The sequence below is a fragment of the Chaetura pelagica genome, unplaced genomic scaffold, assembly GCF_000747805.2.
Source record: "Chaetura pelagica isolate M959 unplaced genomic scaffold, ChaPel_1.0 scaffold171, whole genome shotgun sequence".
Classification (NCBI taxonomy): domain Eukaryota; kingdom Metazoa; phylum Chordata; class Aves; order Apodiformes; family Apodidae; genus Chaetura; species Chaetura pelagica.
This window is the reverse complement of record NW_009952066.1, coordinates 3943881-3965547: the sequence shown is the minus strand read 5'-3', so window position 1 is coordinate 3965547 and position 21667 is coordinate 3943881. Positions and strand designations below refer to the sequence as shown.

Below are 21667 nucleotides of genomic sequence, written 5' to 3'. Positions count from 1 at the left end.
CCTGCTGAAATCTGAAAAATGTGATCTTTTTTTTCTTGTGTCAGTTGGCTTGTGTTTATTAGCCTGTTTAACTTGGAATTTCAGGTGCACATACTTACAAACATCTCCTTAAATGCTTGTGTACACTTGCTTAGAAAAGCTTTTCTACACAAGTTCGTTGACACAGCACCTTTACATTTGAGAGCCCTCTCCTTTTTCCAGAGGGCTGTCCTGCTCTTTACTGCTTGACAAATGAAATAAGCACCTTGTTTTTAAAACCAAGATTGCTTTTACATGGAGATCATTTTAAAGAAAAATTAATCAGCTGTAAAGATGACACATCTTTACACAGCTTTAGGCACAGATAAAAACCTTATAAACAGAGACAGTGAAATACAACCTATGCATGAAATGTGTCTGCCCTGGTAGAAATGTTTCTATTGTATTGTGAAGGCACTGCAGTTGTGCTGTTATTTCACAGATGCTCTGGGAGCTCTTCTTTGCAATCATGCATTTCTATTAATGGAAATGCAAACATATAAAGTAAGAAGCATTTGTGTATATATGTCCAAACTTCTGTGTCACCTTGTATCTTATGTTTATTTCAATGGGCTGCATTATGAAAAACTCCTGATGAGTGTGATCTCTATTTTGAAAAAGGGTCCTATTCAGCAGTCATTATGTTACTGGAAAAAATACTATCATAAATACCACAGTCCTCTGTCTTAGGGTTGTTCTGAGGTCTGACTTGAATTCTCTCACCTTAAAAAAACACATCTTTTTTGCAGTGTGCCACACCGTTTAAAGAAAAAAAGAACCCTACATTATCAGGTTTGCTTCACTCCATACTTCAGAGAAATGTTCTTCTGACAGACAATTTTATATTTTCTAAGTGAATAACGGAAGAAGCAAAGACATTCAATATCCTCACAAAATTAAAAGTGATTAGATTCCTACATTTCTAATGCAAGCATTCCCAATTACTATTATCCTATGCAATTTCTGTGTAGCTGCAGTGTGGGGAGAAAGGGTGAGAAAAGGCTGAGAGTTTTGCTTCTGCTCAGGAACTTCCAGTGATTATTAGTTTCCCTATACATCCTCAACAGGGCACTTTACCACAGACGGGGGCCGAGTCTGCTGTAGGAAGAGGAAAACACTGGTGGGAAGAGGAACATGACACTTGGCATGTGACAGTGATACAAGCCAACCACATTATAATCTAAACAGGAACTAAAATACACTCATTGGTACAATGTGCTTGTTCCCTGATGTAATTTCTCCAGCTTGCCCACCTGACATGCTGTGGTTGTTCACATATCAGTGGTCAGGAGTGCACCAGGGCAGGACCATTTCCAGCCTTCACTTAAAAAAAGGTGTTTCTCACTCAGACTTCTGACTGTGAAGCTGCCTCAGTAACTTCAACTCCTGCCACCCTGCCACCCCCTCAGCTAGCTGTTTTTTTCAGAAAACTCAACTCAATTTTTCAATCCAGGGACTGCTGGCTGCCTGAGTCAATGGCCAAGTCCATTCAGACCTCTTAACAGACCTCTTATCTCCAGCTTTAGAAGGGACTAGATCCCAAGAAGCATCCCTAGAACACCAGGTTTGGCTCAGTGATGAAGGCACCAGAAATTCACTGGAGTCCTTCAAAAGTTTTTGCAGCTCTTTTCAGCTTTGTAATACAGTCTTAACACAAGATTTGTTAACACAAGAATTCTTTTGTCTTAACACAAAATTTAACCATGGTTCAGCATGCTGCTGCAAAAGACTCCATAAGTGTCCCTGCATTCAGGAATTCACCTTGGGGCATGATTGGGCAGACCTCACTGGCAAGTTGGTTCACATGGAAACCATGGTTATTGGCAAGCTTCTGTTCCCTTGATGGCACTGAGCTGTTGAAAAAGCTGTGAGTGGATATGACATGGTCCTGGTGACACCATTGCCTGTTTCTTATCATAAGCCTGTCCAAATGACCATGAAGCCTACCTCAGGAAGACCTGAAGTTCATTGTGATCTTGAGATGATAAGCAATATAAAATAATATTAAAAATAAATTCTACTGATACTATATGGTTGTTTTGTTGTTGTTGTATATTTGCACATATCTATATGTGTACATGTATATAACTGCATGTGTGTGCATGGAAAATCTCTTAGGACCACCTCATGAGCACAAACCACTACAAGTCCTTTCAAATGGAGCCAAACTTCTTTTATCCCAAACATAGGAATTAAGGGCACTAACTAGTTGCTCCTGTTGTGCACCAAGCAGCTGAAATTTTGATAGAACACTCAAGAACATGGTCAAACAAAATATTTCCAGTAGCAATAAAAACAAACTGCATATATCATCATTTATGGTCATGAATGTGCACCTCCTTCGCTTATATCCTCAGTGGTGCAAATCAGCACAAGCCCATTTCATTAAAGCAGTGAAAGTCCATCTCTGTGGCAGGGTATTAACACCTCCTTTAGAATGAAACAAAACAAAACCAGGTACCAGATCACTGACAGGTATTCAGAGAAGCACAGACAAACGATATTGTGCAAATATTCTAGTAGCTGCATAGAAGCAAGTTCATGAATATTCAGCTCAGAAAAGGTACAGATGCATAATTTTCCTTTGAAACATCATTTGCTATATTTCTGCAACAGTTAAAAAAATATCCCTGTGAATTGACTGTCACTGTCATACAACTGAGAACTAAAGGATGAGTGCTCCTCTGAGATATGCACGTGGTCTCTCCCTCTCCTGTGTATTTGGAGAGCTCACTACTTCTGCCAGCAAATCTCCCACCTTTCCTCAAAGACCTCCTCTCCTTTTCTCTTTAATGCTAAATCAGAAAAGATAATGTAGGGAGAGGTTCTAACAGAGTCAGCTACTAATGACTTGGACCTGCTCTATTCAGCAGTGACCCTGGCTTAAAGCATCCTTAAGGTTTGTGAGGCCATGTTGCAGGCAAAGGGAAACCTAAGCCAAGAAGCAAGTCCCTAGAGCTCTGAATTCTGAGCATCTTCCAGAAGTGACACGGTGCTCCTGTCTGTGCCTGGCAGTTTATGAGCAGAAGGGACAGTACACAGCACAACTGCAGCTTGCATACTAAGTGCTACATTTGTAAACATTTTTCTCAGAGGAAGCTGCAACTATTACAGAATTGCCACCCAGAAATGCAACAGGAGTCTGAAGCAATCATATGCCAATGGCTAACAGTTCAGTCAATTATAAAGGAAAAAAACATGTGGAAAACCTCACAGGACATTTGTTATTTTGCCTGAAAGATGTATTTAGTTATATGTATTTAGTTATTTAATTATATGGATTACTGTAGTAATAATGGAGATGAAGGAAGAGGAAATTACTACTTGTGTTACAGCTTGGTATTAAGTGTGAGCCAGAAGAATAAGTTGAAAAATATTTGAAAATAAGTAGTTGAAAAAAATTAGTTGAAAAAAGAGTCTTTTGCCACTAGCATAACTTTTTATTCCCTTGATTCATGTATATCATAGTCCTTATTTTAGAAAAGGCCATTTTGTTATATTCGGTGTTATAGTTATGGCTGTGAGTTACCTGAAGCATCACATCTTTGCTCTTCTCTCTGTCCCAATATTATCTTGTTAACAGAAGCTAGGGAACCAGGGAAAGGGCTATTTCCCATGTAAGAGAAATACACTGAACTTCCAAACCTTCAGAAAGGATGTGATCTTCATAGGCATTTTGCTGAAAGTTTTGTGTACAGTTTTCAACTAAGCTCTGCAAAATGGGATGCTGCTGAGTCTTTGACTTACTGAAAACTTAAGAAGGCAATCCGGTTCACTGCAGGGACCACATTGTTCTTTCATTATAATTCTTTTTTAATGAGAAAGACGATTGCAAGGATAAACTTTATTCCTCTGAATTTTTACACTAATTACATACAAAGCACCATTCTCACAGAGCAGGACTTATCTCCTTCAGGCAATACAATTATCATCTTGTAACCACACTTCATATCTCCCATATGAATGCTAGAGCTACGTGTGCTGAATGTGGATCCTGCTACCCTGGCTAGCTGCTCGAATTGATGAATGTTTAAATATTCAATAAATCACAGGCAAATACTGATACTGCATGAAGTGGCAGAGACAACCCCTGTATTCTGCTTACAGCTGTAGGATCAAGGGTACACTACTTTATCAGAACCATTAACTTTCCTTATTGTGGTGGGAAGGGATGGTTGGTTTGGTAAACAGCACTTGAGATGTTTATGTATAAAGATGAAGAGACAGACCCATATACTAACACTATAAAGGACAGTTATTCCTTAGTTCTACTGAAAATCAACTGTTTGTGATTCAGCTCACACCCTTAAGAGACAATTTATTATTTGACATACTGTAAGGCAACCTGGGCTAGACCCTCATATAAAGCTTTACCCTCATATAAAATTACCAAGAACACAGTCACCCCTGGGTAATGATCAGGATCAAATTTCAAAGCTCAGTATGTGCCCACTGCCATCTGAGCACTTCCAGGACTGCACCATGTAATGTCTGGCTTTCCACATGCTCAAAAGCCTTAATTCTTTTACCTACAACATCCATGCTCCTGGCTGAATCTGTGTAACAAATACATGTAACCACAGCTGCAGAGATGGAGATGCAAAACAAGCATCCTACTCATCTTTCTAGTGACAAGGCTTATCTTCTCAAACAAGGGCTCGCAGCCTTGTGCTCAGACTAGCATCGTGTTTGAAAGGCTGGCATGGGTCCTGAGAAAGTGTGCAAGGAGAGAGATTCACAGGCTCAGCAACCAAATTTAAATCCCAATCAAAACGTAAATGCGAATATATTGCAAATTTGCCCCAGGTCTCAGATTTAGGTGTCAGAATAACCAAGAAAAGTATCATATCATAAAATGCTACACTGTTATTTTTTTTTTTTTCCTGGGAAATTCCACTAGCTACCTGTGATGCTGCAGCTGTGAGCTGAATAGCTGCATTGCCTCCTATTTTACTGCATCTGTGGTTTCTATTTATGGATTTACTGGCAGCTCCCAGTTCCAACTCCCCTGCATGGGCAGGGACACCTCCCACTAGATCACGTTGCCCAGAGCCCCATCCTACCTGCCCTTGAATGCTTTCAGGGATGGAGCTTCCATAACTTCTCTGGGCAACCTGTTCCAGTGTCTCACCACCCTCACACTAAATAATTTCTTCCTGATCTTTAACCTAAATCTCTTCTCTTTCAGTTTAAAACCATTACCCCTTGTCCTCTCACTGCAAGCCCCTGTAAAAAGACCCTCCCCAGCTTTCCTGTAGGCCCCCGTCAGGCACTGGAAGGCCGCTACAAGGTCCCCCCAGAGCCTTCTCTTCTTCAGGCTGAACAGTCCCAACTGTCTCAGCCTGTCTTCATAAGAGAGGTGCTCCAACCTTTGGATCATTTTCGTGGCCCTCCTCTGGACACGTTCCAACAGGTCCACATCTTTCTTGTGTTGGGCACCCCAGAGCTGGTTGCAGTGCTCCAGGTGAGGTCTCACCAGGGCAGAGTAGAGGGGCAGAATCACCTCTCTCAATCTGCTGGCTTTTGAAAGGAAACAAATAAAACCAGAAGCATCTCTGGACTGAATGAGCAGCATCAAGGATTATGAGATACTACTAGAGAGAATGCTACGGCATGGATGCTTGATTAGGCCTGGTCCTTATTGCTCTGGGGTCACCATGAGCATATTAGCGTTTGCATCATTAAACCATGTCACTCAGTGGTCATGCTTAACTGCTGCCACCTGCACCCTAAAAGAACGGTATGTTGGTATGTGCTGCGGGACGGACGTGTTTTATTCCAATGATACAATGCAAGATAGACTGTGTTGCTTTGGCCAGGATTAACAGGATGTATATTTTGCAACAAGGGATGCAGGCTGTGGGTTTGGACAGCAGGTGCCTGACCTAACAATCACAAAGACAGAACTGAGAAATAAAAACACTGGAAAGAAAGGTCTGAGGTTTATTTTTTGGCTTTGCCTGCCAACACATTTCCACTATGTTGGGGGCCAGGATTCCTGTCTGTAAGTGTTTATTCATACTTTGTTAAACAGCTGGCAAAGCAAAATGTGCATGATGAAAATGTAAATTGACTTAGCCCTGAGATGCCCTGAAATGGCTGGTCCCTTGTGTGGGTGGTCAAAGCAGAAAGAATCTGTCTGCTGGTTTGTGTAACAAGGACAGCTAACAATGAAAAACGCCAAGGAATAAAAAAACCTCACCCAACCTCTCCACTAGGAACAGTAGAAGAAATCAAAGCAAAAATACAGAAAGGTCAAGTCTATCGGTTCTAACCCTGCTTTAGTATGAGCAATGTGGACTACTGTTTTTTACCCTGTCTTCTTAATACCTATGTAGAATAAACAATATTCTGTTGGAATTGTACCCGTTTGTGTGACGGCTGAAGAATGCAAGAGGCCTTTGCTGGAGTGGGAAGGGTGGTTTGGGGAAACTGTCGTAAAGAGTATGATTCCCAGGTCCATGCAGGATCCCAAGGCTCTCTGAAAGCTATACATACAGGAAAAGTTTAACACCTCACCGAATTGTAACCACCTATGGAGTAAAATAATAAAGGTTGATGCAGTAAAGAGAGCAGCAGCATTCAGCACTTTACAGCAGGGAATTTTTAAAATTCACTTGAAAATAGAGAGAAAATTCACACACAATGAGTATGTAAATGAGACTGAACAGGAATCTGGCTCTAGTCCTACTGTTTTTTTCTCCAACTAGCTTGCTGTGTTGTCCATGATGTGATAAGCAAATCCTGAACATGAAATACATGGTAATTTTTTGCTCCTGTGAGAATGCCATCCAAAACAGAAAACTGCATGTTACAAAAAAGATCCCTGCAATTTCAAGGGCCAGCATTCTAGTTTCATTTCTCATAAAGCACAGAATTCTCTCTGAATATGAAAAGGGTTCTTCAAAGTCCAGACAATAGGACTGTTTGGCTGACCATTTTCATAATAAACATATCCCACACAGTTTGGCATCCCTAATTAGAAGCCCAGAGTAATTAGGAGAAAGTGCACTGCAGACTGCAAAGCACAGCACAGCAGGGAGACTCTGCAGTGCTGTTATGAGAATACCAAAGACCTGAAGGTCATTACTTTTCACTGGTCCCAAGCCACAGTGGCTGCCGTGTTTCACTTTTACAACCCAGGGTAAGCTTGGTCCCTCGCAGCAGAAGGGCCAGGAGGAGCTGGGATAGCTTGATGCGCCTTCTCCTGTGCTTCAAAGGGAACACAGCTGCTCTTTGCAACATCTGCCATGCATTTGCAGGCCAGTGTATGGGCTGGGCCATCACCCTGAGGGACCGAGGACCAGTGCTGGTGTGGGCAGTGAGGACTGTAGAGCTGCGTGGCTGCAGCTTGTTCAGGTTTTGTTCAACATTGGAGGGATACCCAAGCTCTTTGTTCTACAGCAGAGGCATGAGCATACTGACAAAACCGAACAATGATGAAAATGCATATTTTCTAATAAAAATCACTCCCTGTCATCCTTAGTGATGACAAAGTCCCCTATTTCTGAAGCCTTCTCGAAATGCTGATGGTATCCATCCCTATCCAGAAGACATTTCATCTCAATGGTACAACACATACTGCCCAAAGTACATTATATCTAATATAGTTTGATCAGCTTAAATCATGTTTGTTTCCCAGGCAGGCTCGTATGGGCAGTTGACATAAAAAGGTGTGAATATTGAAGAAATTCTGCTATGTCTACCTAAGTTAAGTGAGGAATACTAGCTTTGTGTTAATGTAACATTGTTAGTGGAAAAAAAAACTGAGTAAAAAGAGGCATTTACTCTTTCTATCATTCAATAAAAAGCACTGCAGTAAAGCAAAGGAACTCCCATATGGTGCTCTGCTTTCCTTCAGATAGCATGTTTCAGTCATATTTTGTGGAGGTAGAAATTATGTTGGGGGCAGGTTTCATGTATCTAAATGGAGATACTTATTTGAATAGAAAATACATCAGCAATTTACATATGACTGAGATACTAATGTCATTAAGCAACCCTAGATATAAATGCATTAAAAATACATATTCCAATAAGAGGACTGCAATCCTCAACAGTCTCACAGGACTCTCTAGCTGACTCAGGGGCTCAGATCACATCTGATTACATGTCAAATCTAAGACATTACAGTTACTCTAGGGAAAAGCATATTTCCATTGACATATGGTATAAACCTCATCATTTAGCCTAGAAGCAGAATTCATCCAGACATACACAGATTCATACAACCTTTTCTGAACTAGCACATTATTGCCAACCCTCAGCAATGATGAGCTGAAAATACTTGGTAACTTGTTGCACTGCATTTACAGGAACAGCTTGCAGCGTGGAGTGCTACTTCCTAGAATCTGGCCCTTAAGGCTTTGTGGTTCCTTTTTGTTAAAAAGACATCTCTACTGCTCCCTCATGTCTTGTTTTCTAGAATAACAAAAAATAGCAGTTTCATATTTTTTAATGATGTCTAGTAGATGTGTTGTTTTCATTTGTAGCATGTGTGAGGTGGCTCTTAGAGGTAATTTATCTTTGGTGGCAAGCTGCTGATGCTTGCACTCAGGTTGACTGTTAGTAATTAACACCTTCTGGTCCACTGTGGACAGTTTCCCACTTTTTAAGGTGTTAAAACTAATCTTCACCAGCTCTATGTCCCATAGCTCCATTTCACTGATAGGAGGCTTTTCTTCCTGATAGTGAGGGCTTTTCTTTTCCTCAATTCAGAGTAACACATGATGCAAAGGAGTATCTGGAAGTGTCCTGACAAGACTTTGTTAGGCAAAATCCTCTGCCAGATGAGGTGACTGAGCTGACATGATGTGTGTTAACACCTCCTCAACTCTGAGGTGCTGCCATGGACAAACACAGGTTTTGGCTGTGAACAGAAGGTATGAGAAGAAGACACCTCAAGAGAAAGAACTGAGGAGGTCTCTGTTACCTATTAAATTTTTGGTATATCACCAGATAAAACATGACATTCATTGCCTTACAATGCTGCATCAGTGACATTAATTTTATAGCATTGTTCTCATACAAAGAAAACTCCTGAAAAATTATATTCAGACCTCAGCCCTGGTGCATTAATGAGCATTGGACTGGAATCTCTAGTGGATACATATTTGTGGAAGTGGCTACTGGCACCTATGCATGCCTGAGAGTATGCATTCCTAACTGTGAAGAACCACTGCACCAAATCTTCAGGGAAATAATAATTTCAGTCTACATTTACATATAAACAATATTCAATTAATGTTCCAATATCCAGAACGAAAGAGTTTTCTAGATACCAGATTAATGATTTAATGTTAGAGTTCAACTGATGGAAAAAGTGATTTTGCATCAGGTAGTCAAATTCTTTCGCTTTCATGATCTCTACCTGAGCAGTATTCACATTTTAAGGCTCATACGAAAATCTTATAAAAACATCCTTTTTAACACTTCTGTCACTTTTTATTTCTGGTCATGAGAACAAAATTGCAACAATGATGAAAAGCCTTATCCATGTGGACTTCAGCGCTTAAAACTGTTGAGTCCCCTTTCACTGCTGTCAAACTGGCTCCCTATCTAGAGCTACAGGACAAGCTCCTTTTCTTTCCCCCACCATGGGGTCGAAGCTTTAAAGTACTCGGAGAATCTGGCACCTGCTGGACATGTGCATGTCCTGTGCTGTCTTACGACTTGTGGATTCATTGCAAGGTGGCAGTCCCAATATCTGCACTCGGTAAAAGGCTGTGATAAAATTCTTTTGGAAAAAAGCACCTTGAGCCATATTATTAAAATGTAGTGGAAGCTGCTGCTGCCCATAGACTAACTTCAGCTGCTGGAAGCTGGGCATATTACCACAAAAGGCTTTAGTCAGTGGAGCTCAGGAATCAGGAGCTTTAATCATCTGCTAATGATGATTTTCAGAGGCCAGTGCAAATTCTACGTTTTCATTATCACTCAGGGAGTTTACATGGGGTGAGAAGATGAACAGTGAGGGAAGGCCAAGTCAAAGGGGATCCACAATAAATAAAAATCTGGAAGTAGCTTCTAAATAAAAGGAGTTCCTTATGTCTCAGGGTACTACAGTTTTGAATCCAACAGAGAATTAAGGGGTTTTTTTGGCCATCTCCTTAGCCAGTACATTTCTGAAAACCTTGAGAGTAAGAAAGCAAGAAAATAAAAAGACAAAGGGATACAGTTATTTCTGACCACCAGCCAACTTATGATGATCTGATTTCTGAAGGAGAGAGGAGAATTTAAAAAATCTTAAATCTTGCATACAGGAGAACCACACTTGAAAAAAACCCCCAAACCTTCTGATGTCCTCAGCACTCAAAATAGAGTAATCCCATATAAAACTAATAACATGATGATGCAATTTCCATTTGTTAACAAAGCCAAACGATTAGAGCTGCTAGAGAAACTGCCTTAGTGGAACAAACACAGATAATGAATTAGGATAAAAACACAGGCAAAAAGACAATGTTAGGCTCTATCACTTGGCAATATTCAATGCTGAGCAAATTAGTTAGGTGCATAGTGCTAAACAATCCACCAGGGTTGTCACGCTGAGTGCTTGGATCACCAATTTCATTGCTTCTGTAGTGAATTTTGTTCTGGACTTTATTGGAGCAAAACATCTTTCTTTTTTGACAGCTCCTTTTCCAGACTGCTCCACTGGTATGCTTTACATTGTGCTCTGGTTGCTTTGTATGGTCTGTATTCAACCAAAGGCCTTCCCCAACTCTCATAACTTGTCCAGAAAATACTTTTCACATATCCCTAACACTTTCCCCATATGCTTTCCAAACCTATCTTACTGGCACAACAGACAGCTTTCACAAACTCTCTTTAGTCTACCATTATATTTTTGAAACAGCCAGTAAATTATTTATAAAGTACAGTTTTAATGCAGACTTTTATATGTGTAAAACAGAGTGCTTGATAGCATTTTTGAAATGTGGATATATACCAAGTGTCAAATGTTATTCTAAATAGAATTCTATAATGCCCAGCAGTATGCTGGCCCATACATCCTCTCAAGAGCTAGCATTTAAAATAAAATCAAATCTATTTTAAAGTCACAGGGACTTGGCTTCCACAGCATCTAAATCAGTCCCAAAAAGGACATTCTTAGGACAGAACTTGTGAACATCTAGGAAATCCTACACTCAGAAGAATTATTTTTAAACACAGTTCTCCAGAAAGATGCTGCTATGCACATTTTAAAACTTTTCCGGAGCAGCATAAGGTGATGCTTCCCCCTATGCAAACAGAAACACCATGATAACAGAACACTGCCTGAGCAATCTCTCCTTACACAAGTGCTGACACCTCTTTCACAGATTGGCCTTGATTGCTTCTGCAAAAACGTCAATGGTGACCAAGGTTTACAAAACTTAGGTTGTCATACATATACGTGCCTTGTGCTGGAGCACAGCGGTACATTTTTGACTGTTGATTTTTTGCATGGAATTTAAGTCCTTGTTTTGGAACATTTTATAGTAGTGTATCACAACACCGCACTATGAGTGAAGAACTTAAGCTTCAGGGTTGTTCCCAAATCATTTTTAAAAGATGCAACATCAAAGAATGATCAAAACATACTTGTTCCTGTAAGAAACTGTGAACCTCTCAGTACGCTGATAAATATACCGTGGCCTCATACATTTTGTAGTTCTTCTACTCCATAAAGCCCTTCCTCCCTTACATCAAGAGAGTCAAGTTGGGAAAGCACATAATATTTTTTCTTTTTTATTTTGCTTCTAATCCAAGTGTTCGGTGAAGGTGAATAAATAAATGATTAAAAAAAAGTGTGGGTGAGAAATGTATTTAAATGCATTCACCTCCCACACCTCCTGTAGACATGAAATCTCAAATAAAGGAGGGATAGGCAGGAAAGGCACAAAACCCTTATGTCAAACTGTCAAACAGAGAATCATTTGATACCCGGGACCAAAGTGTACTATAATGGATTTCTTACTTTGGAGACAGGTTGGTTATACAGGCGTTGCAGCAAAGCAGTGGCAGGGCTGTCGAGCTGCTCTGCCCACACAGCACCCCAGAGAGATGGCACTTTGAATCCCCTCCCTTTATCTTCTACTTCCCAATTGTTTAAAATTGGCTGCTTTTTTTTTTTTCTAACAATAGGAGAACTATGGAATTACCTTGATCAGCAACTTGAACTGGCAAGCTCTTCTTTGCTTGCATCTGAGCTCTCCCTTAGCCTACATAAGATGCAAAGCCCACTAATATTGCCGAGTAGGACACGCAGCCAAATCCAAAGCAAACCCTGAGTGTGTGATTTTGGTACTAATGAGGCAGGTAGGTGTAAGAAGAGCATTCCCATGAAAACAGTTAGGAAGTTAAAAGTACTGATGTTTTTTTTTGCTTTGCTTTTTCTACCACCATCATCAGGATCTTCTGACTCATTCTTTGCTAATGAAGACTTGTTGGGGTTTTTTCAGCTCATCCAATATGTATCACTAGGTAATGTAAATATGCAACATATGTTAATGGGGTATGTGTCACACTGCTTGTTGCTGTCCTGCAAAAGCCTTTATCTTTGCTGTTTTCTACAATACAGTTTCAGAGAGACACTTACCTTGTCTGACAGCCAGTGTTGTTGTGTAGACCAAGAACAGGAGGATATAATTGAGGAAGCTCTGAAAAACAGGTGTATTGGCATGGAAATCTTCTGACAAATACTTGCTTGTGAGACCAATGCCACAGATAAGGAGGGAAAGCACCTGGCCAAGTGCCACAGACAGCAAGAGATCCCTAAAAAGAATGAGAAAAACATAGAATAAAACACTCAGACCCCTTCCCAAGGAGGAATTGCACATCCTCTTCCAGGAATCATGTTCAACAGTGCTAAGACATGGGAAGAAAAAGGATTCTACACTCAATGAGGGATCTGCTGGGTGTAGTCAACATAACATTTCAATTATTTCTGCTCTTATCACTGGACTAAACATTGTCCAAACACTAGCTTTTATTAATAAATTAAACAACAGCAGATGGTACATCTCTACCATTTAATTTTGCATTCCACATTTCACATTTCACAGAGGATAAATGACAGTTCAAATTAACCAAAATACAGCACTGCTTTCTTCAAGCATCTCCCCTAACAGACAGACCCAGGAGTACCATTCAGACAGGTGAGAATCACAGCTCTTCCAGGACTTAGCCCCAGAGAAAAATCAGGGAAGGTTTTTATAGTGTTTCAGCATCAGCATGAATTTATTGTATCACCTGCTTCCCCTCATTTCATCCTCATTTCATCATATAAACTATTCTTTCCATCTGCTGTGCAAATATATATATCTTTTCCTTCATCATTGTCACTGCATATTTCCCTTCTGCTTGGTGGGAGCAGGAGGTTCCCCCTTTTTCACTTCCTGTCTTCTGGTTCATTAAAATGTATTTTTTTTGTTTGGCTTCTTGCTTTAATTTGTTCTTCTTGACTTTGATCTCCAGCCTCCTCTCCATTTCGGTATTACAACATTCCCCATTCTGACTCCCCATAGGTCTCTGATATTTGCTCCTTTTGTGAGTGTTCTCTGTCTTCCCATGGTTTTCTCCTCTTTACTCAAGAAACTGCTATAGCTGAAAGCCCACCCTGTTGCACCATCTATTACTTTTATATCCTTTCTTCATCCTTCTTACAGATACCCTTTTTGCTTCCAACTATCTTTGTCTCTTTTACTTTTCTCTTAGAACTTCATTATCCAACTGCACAGTCCAACTCAGCCCAAACAATCCTCCTTTTCCAAATTTTGTCACAGGACCTCCCATACCCACAGCACAGGAATATGTGTATTTTTAAACTGCCCCTAACAGGTTTCCCGGGTTCCCCATGCGTCAGTACTTTTGTGCTGACCAGGCCTGCTCCACAGCCACACCCTCCCCACGCAGCAGCACAAAAGGCAAAAGTGTTGGCCTGGAAGAGAAGCAAGCATGATGACTGCAAGGGAGAGGGGAAGGACATCAGAAGGGGACATTTAGTCCAAGTCTGGCCAACTGCTGCTGTCCCTGTCACCAGCCTGCAGAAAAGAGGAGCTGTAGGTCCTTGGGGAAACCCACGAAGGAGAGGGGAATATAAGAGAGGAGCATGCTCTGCAATGTTTAATTAGAGCCTGGTACAAGGAAAGGGGATTAGGAAATCCTAAGGGAGTAGAGGAAGGAAAGCAGCACTCTGCTGAAATGTACCAATAGCTCATGCATGTTCTCTCCTGCAAGATGATTTTTTAAAAACTGCTTTAAGGCTGCTGGGTTTTCCCTGACAGATTTTCCTGACTTCAGCTGTGCGTATTCAGCAGCAATGAGCACCTGTGCTCCCGCAACTTTCCTGGTAAACTCAAGTGTCAAATTTGTTTCCCTTTTTCTCACAAACAATCCTCCCGCTAATGTGTCTCGGTGTCAGTCATGGTGTGATTCAACAAACAGCCACTGGAAAGCACAGGAGGCTTGGTAGTTATATTCAGCTAACATACCTTGCTGACAAACAGCCCGACACAGATAGTAAGAGAACAGATTTTATTGTGCTAAACTTCTTGTTTTGATGGGAGACTGCTCGATAAGTAGCAAGCAGGACTCCACAACTGCTGCCTCTACTTTCACATTACTCACTCTACTGTGAAACACAACCATGGGAAACATACTCCAGGGAGATGACATCTGAGACTATGATGCAAATGTTGCCCTGCTGCTACTGGCTATACTGTTGACATAGGAGAGGAAATTGGAATAGAGACAGCAATTTAAATCACAGATTTATCCACATACTAATCTTGCTAAATTCTTTACAATTCTTCATTTAGTTTGATAAGAGTTTCCTGTGTCCTTCTCCTGCAATTCAGTTTCACACAGGGCTGCCCTGCTACCTGCTGCAGTTTTTGTAGTTTTATTTAATTAGTAAATTAAATACTACATGGGAGACAGGAGGTTATTAGCTGTTCTCTGTATTGCAGCTATGGCCACGTGCGAAGGTTGTGCTGCATCCATTGTGGGACCGCATCTGTTCTGGATGGATCCTACTTGGATTTACAGAAATCTAAATATATCCTCAACCATGAGAGGATTTTCCCAATACATTCCATGTTCCATATCACAGTTAGCTGTTGGACATTACTAATTATTACATTTTTTTTCAGTCTGGTGGAAGTTTGATGGGTTCTTATAAAAGGCAAATATAACTTTTTTATCTCAGCTCTCTATATTCAGGTATGTCATCAGGCCTAACCAGTTAGTACTGACCCCTGTATTAAAAATCCAAGAAAAATAAGCAGGTGATTTCTCAAGGCTGTATCTGCTACCTATAGCCCTCTTTGGAGTACATTTTGATTCTATCATTGCCATTTCGCCGTTTATAAAACAGACATCTTTTTCATAGTTGATTCTTTCACAAGTCATGAAACCGCATCTGCAAGTGGCAGTTTTCCTAGACACTTCAAGCAGCTGCCTACAGCCTTATTTTTCTATATACATAAAGCCTGTCCTCAGCTTCTGTATTTTACATTTCATAAATATACAAACAAGAAGGTAACCCAAGATAATTAAAATTTTATGGTCTTGTTCCAAACTATTAATTTAGAATCACTTTCTATGTCTTCTGTCAATCACAAAATATAGCAAAAATTCCATTCACTACTGTATTACTGAAGTCACACCGTTTGACAAATATCCAAATCGACAGTAAGGATGAGGGAAAGGGGAACACTAGAGTATTTGAAGATCCTTTTCTCTGGGTGTACAAAAACTCTAAATTCCTAAAAATAATGGTAAGATCTATACATCTTCCTTTAGATGAATAATAGGTCATATGGTACACACTGCATAGAGGCAAAGTTGCACCAGAAAGTTTTCCCTCTCATGTTACAAACCAAAATATGACTTTGGATTTCAGCTCAGCTTTGTAATTAGTAACTTAGCTGAGCTGTAGAAGGAATATGGTACACATCAAACCTTAACTTCCTTCATGCAGAGAATCTGCATATGGCCTCATGGCGTATGTAAAACGTACAGTAGTCAGCAGCTTTAGAGCTGTGGATAAGCCTTCTCAACCTAAGAATTTTTGCTATGTTAAAATAACATTAATCACATAAAAAAGCTACAATAGTAAACTCTGTAAAGGAATATTCTATTTAATAATATATTTATAATCCAGTGCTCTTGCACACATATACTCACAAAGAGTAATAATCCTCTCCTTTCCAAATTTAATCCAGAATTACAACCATGTAATTGTAATCTTTTAATTAATGGATCCCCTAGGCTGAATATAAATGGTTGGCAGGTAAAAGTGTAGAAATAGTAGTTACCCAAGTGTGTAAATAAAAACAAACAAGCAGGAGGAGATAAGAAGAGAAAAGCCAGAACTGGAGTTAAGCATGGTAGGGAAAAGCTGGTTTTGTTTCTTTGGACCGAGATAACCCAAGATATGAACACAGGCTGGGGGAGGTCACGCTTGAAAGCAGCCCTGTGGAAAAGAACCTGGGGGTACAAGTGGATAAAACCTGGACGTGAGCCACCAATGTGCAGTTGCAGCCCAGTAGGCCAACTCCATCCTGGGCTGTATCAAAATAAGCGTGGCCAACAGACTGAGAGAGGTGGTTCTGCCCCTCTACTCTGCCCTGGTGAGACCTCACCTAGAACACTGCATCCAGCTCTGGTGCCCCCAGCACGAGAAAGACATGGACCTGTTGGAATGTGTCCAGAGGAGGGCCATGAAAATGATCCAAGGGTTGGAGCACCTCTCTTATGAGGACAGGCTGAGGGAGTAGGGGTTTTTCAGCCTAAAGACGAGAAGGCTCTGGGGGGACCTCATAGTGGCCTTCTAGTACCTGAAGGGGGCCTACAGGAAAGCTGGGGAGGGTCTTTTTACAGGGGCTTGCAGTGAGAGGATAAGGGGTAATGGTTTTAAGCTGAAAGAATAGAGATTTAGGTTACCGATCAGGTGTAAATTCTTCAGTGTAAGGTTGGTGAGACACTGGAACAGGCTGCCCAGAGATGCTGGGGGGGCTCCATCCCTGGAGGTGTTCAAGGGCAGGTTGGATGGGGCTCTGAGCTGCCTGTTCTAGTGGGAGGTGTCCCTGCCCATGGAGGGGAGTTTGAAGTCAATGATCTTTAAGGTCCCTTCCAACTTCAAAAATTCTGTGATTCTGTGTTTGTGCAACTTCTTAATAGTCAGTCAGCTTCATCCTACCACTGAGGCAGCAAAGAAAGAAAAGAAAGTTTACCCCAAGAATGTGCCTAAGTTTTGAAACAGCCACCTGCCTTCCAATCAGCAATTTCCTAGTGCTTTTTCAGCTATGAGTCACAGGACTCGGACAACCACAGGCTTTTTCTCTTTAAGAATGAAGTTATCTCAATATACAGATCTTGACAACTTTCCAGTCTAGTCAGCACTGGATAGACTGAAAATGTTTCAATCTTTCTGATGGAATAAAAAATATAAGTATAAATAACCATGCAATTAAAACATTGTATTTCAGCTGTAATTCCTCAGGCTAGAACTCCACATGAAACATGACAGCTGCTGAAAATATTACACTTTAGCTTATGAAATGCAGACAATTATTGGGCTGCTGGCCATTATTTATATAATTCAAGCATTAAGTACACAAACACATGGATTTTTATGAGATAGATAGACAGACAGACAGACAGATAGATAGATATCTGTTCCAAATGCACCAGTTTCAGCTTGCAGCTGCTGGAGAAAACTGGGACATGGAAGGACTGATGCCTCACTGTGTCTTGGAGAAAACAAAGTTCTCTGTCAAATTTCATTAGTTCATCTCACTTGCAGCGTTTTTTATGCGTGAGGCTCAGGACATTATAAATACAGTGATTAATATTTTTAGATAATATAAGAAACAGTTTTAAAATTTTCAGTTCAGTTAAGAACATCATTAGCTCCCAGTTTTCTCAGAGGAGCTGAGAGCCTACAGTAATAGACCTGGATGATTCCCAGCATGAAGAAAAATAGCTCACTAGTGCCCTAAGAAATACAACATCACTTCTTACTGCTTTCGTGCCATTAGTGAACAGTGATAATTCAGTTAAAACCAATGGGGGTTTATGGACTGTCTTACAGCTATTGAGAGACAGTTGATAAAGAAAGAGGTGAAAAGCATTACAGCTCCTGCTATACCCCTGCCACTGATAAGCCAATCTTCATTGAACGCTCTGATGGAAAACAAGTTTAAATGACCCAAGATTCCTCAAGTGATAGCTGCTACTGTAACTTAATTCAGTGTTGTCAGAAACAAGAACTATGGGCTTGAAAAATTAAGTAGCATTCCAATAAAAGGTTATGTATGGGAGTCAGTAGGATGATATGATGGATGATTTCAGATTTTTCCCAATGCTCCTGAAAATTGCAAAAGTTGCTATCAAATTGCTATCCCAGTAAAATGCAGAACTCTAGGTGTATGTGCTTCTGAGTACTGGCTGTACATCCACAATTTGGCACCTAAAGCAATTTTTCTCAAAAAAACTCAGAGTTTAAAAAAACACAGGTATGCATATTAAAATTGCAAAGGTGCATCTGTGAAGATCATGAATGGATATTGGAGAAATGAAACTATTAGTTCAATTATTACAAGATGTAGAATGTTTTCTCTTTTTTTACATCAGCACATCTGCAAAATGCATCTATTAAATAACAATGCCTCTTCATTCTAGAAGAGCATTTAATATCTAATGTAAAAATTTAATTTAAAAATCAAATTGATCTGCCTGGATTTTGCAAAACTTTTCCTTTGGCTAAAACCAACTAACACAGTGTGTCAAAAACCAACTTTTCTTTTTCTTTTTTCTTTTTTTTTTAACTCTTCTGGAACTTATCAATGATGTTTTTCAATAACATTAAAACACAGAACAACCGAAAAATGCCTGCTTCAGTAGGACACATTTTCTCCCCAGGCAGGCATCTGCAATTCCCGTAAGTATGAATCTTCTTTACAGTAAGTTCCAGCTAGCATTGACATGCTTAAAACATGTAAAAGAAACCTTAAGAAAAATGTCATTAAAATGACCCCAGCATAATATTGGTACCTTAATTACAGCCCTGGTAGAGAAACACAAAGGATACCTATGTTAGCATTTCATCGAGGATACCACTAAGCCCCTGCACATTTCCCCACATCTCCAGCAACTTCGAAGGAGAGATGCTGTTGTGCCTGTGTCTTCTTCTGATTTAGACTCTTCAAGGCCCTAACCTTCTTTCACTGTTTCCCATGTGTGGGTTAGTATTGCTTCTGCCTCCTTCTGCAGCCCCTCAAGCAGAAGTAAGGCTCAAAGTTGCTTGCTCATAGATGTTATGACAAACATAAGGACATTAAAAATTTATGCATTTTACAGTTCTTTCATTCACAGAAGCCAAGATTATTCCCTTTTGGGTAAGTGTTTTTCTCTAGCCTCTTCTTGACTGTGAAGCCTGCATATATGATTTAATGGTGGCATAACTTCATTAAGGAGGAACAGAAAGCATCCCCATCAGATCCAACTCTAATATGGTGGTTAATACACCACAGGAGGTAGAATATATGAATTTGAGTCCTCAGAATTAGGTGACTGAAGCCACACAGGCAAACAATTCAAAGGTTCGGCTGTTTCACAGATCTGGTTACCATCTTCAGGAAGAGAAATTTGTGCTCCAGCTCCAGAGGAACTGTGGAGGCACAGCTGGATAGTGAATTCCTGGTTTAGGTAGTACTAGCCCTAACTACCTCAGGGCTGCAGCGATCAGAGATTTCAGTTGGCTACACCCCTCCTGGCCCAGCTCCTTTCCCTTAATAGGGAATTATGGTGCTTAAATCAGGCTTATGAATGTTGCTGCAAGAGGTAGCATATAAAAATTATGGTAACAAAGCTCAGGTGTCTCTGCAGATCTGGGCAAGGTCAATACTTTAGTGATGGAACCAATTTTGAGTGCTCTGCTTATAGGACTTAAAAGATGTTGAGTTTGCTTCTATGTTTGTGACACAGCCCAGATTGAATAACCCAGGAAGGTTAGAACTGGACCCCCTTGGTTTCTAAGCTCCTGCTGCAATAGAGGAGCCTGGATGTGGCTGGATCCAGTCCTGTACATGTCACAACTCAGACTGAGCAGCCCAGGGAGATTAGGACTGATCCCTCTTGCTTTCTAGACTTCCTTCAGAGAGGAGCTGAGGTGCAGCTGGGCTCCAAATCCTTCTCTCAGACCTGGTATTTTCCCAGAGACAGTAGATGTGTCATGATCCAAATAAAAGCTTGACTGTCCAATACCCCTTCATCAGATTAAGGTGTAGTGACACACAAGGTCTGTTTATAACAAATAACACGTTTATTACCTTTTGGGGCTACAATGGGGTTTCAACACCACTTCGCAAAGTAGGTCCTGAGGGGTGGTCCCTCACAGTCTTCTACTGGTCCTTTCTAATAACAGGTCTGTCTAAGGTGTCTCAAGTTGGGTGCCCAGAACTGATGAAGTGATAACCCATAGTTGCTTTCCCAGGTCCTCTCTGCCTTCCTATTTCTGTGGTACCACAGGTCTGCAGGAAAGGAAGCACTTGGTGGAAGAGGCCACTGCAAAGCCAGACTCCTCAAAGGGACATGGAGTGCAGGCATTTCTCCCTCTCCTTGCTGTTGCTGTTTGCTCACTACACAGCAGTGATGACCATAACCCAGGCAAAACTACATGGGAGATGCAAACTTCTGCATCTGCATTTACATTTCTATTCCGTATCATTCAGAAAGAAAAAAGATACTCTGAGTAGAAATTACAACTGGAGAGAATTCACCTCCTACTAAGTGGGAAGTCTAGCTATCTGCAATACAAAGTTATTTGGTTTTAGGTAGGAGTGTGAAGGTTCCAGCTTCCTGCTCTACCAAGCAGCAAGATCAAGACAGAAGTTTTGTCTCCCTTCCTCTCTTCCTTTCAATTTGGTGAAACAGCATGGCTGCCTCTCTCAACACTGTAAATTTTCTACAGACCTGACACACCAAGATGGAACAGGCTCCACTGAAAAAACGTAAGAGCACGGATCTCATTGTTCCTGCCTTTAGCAGAGTTTAAAATCATAAGGTGTTTGATGTAAAAAACAAATGTGAGTGACCTGGGCAGGCATCAGCTGCATATTTTAAAGGGTCAGGGTTGAGAAATTTCTGGCCTGTGAGATCCTGCTGTGGTGGCAAATGTACGACCAGAGCCCCTGATGACCTAAAGGCTGAGAACAGTGACTTGCTCGAAGCAAAATGAAACCTGTGAAGAAAGTGGAGCTGTAAAGTCCTCCTGCAGGGGATAAACCATGTCTGACATTGATTTGCCTATGCTCCTTGTTTCTTAAGTTGCTTTACTGCAATAATACATTTTGATGTGCAAGCAAAGCAAAGCAAACTCAAGAATGTACAATAGATTTTCTTGGTCAGATTTGGGTATAATTTTACCTTTCCAGCACTGAACCATGGAGTCATGCAAAGGCTGTAACCAGAAGCAGGCTGTAACCAGACCACTGTGGGTCTGCTCAGTGTGTGTGGCCAATAAAACATCTCCTTCCCACACAGAGGGTGACAGCATGCCAACATGCCCTTCTGAACCAGGAGAACATGGATCAGAATTGATGTCCAGCTGCAGTGAATGAAATCAGCTTAATGAGACAGTCCCACTTTATGCTGGGAA

The 21667-nt window shown here is 40.7% G+C and overlaps 1 protein-coding gene across 1 annotated transcript in view; it reads right to left on the bottom strand.

The window, feature by feature from the left end:
• SLC35F1 (solute carrier family 35, member F1) overlaps positions 1-12842 on the bottom strand; it is a 101944-nt gene extending 89102 nt beyond the window's left edge. Inside the window, exon 1 of the mRNA XM_010005274.1 lies at positions 12602-12842. Coding sequence (XP_010003576.1) covers positions 12602-12842 — 241 coding nt within the window. The remainder of the gene's footprint in view (positions 1-12601) is intronic.
• Positions 12843-21667: the final 8825 nt, after the last annotated feature.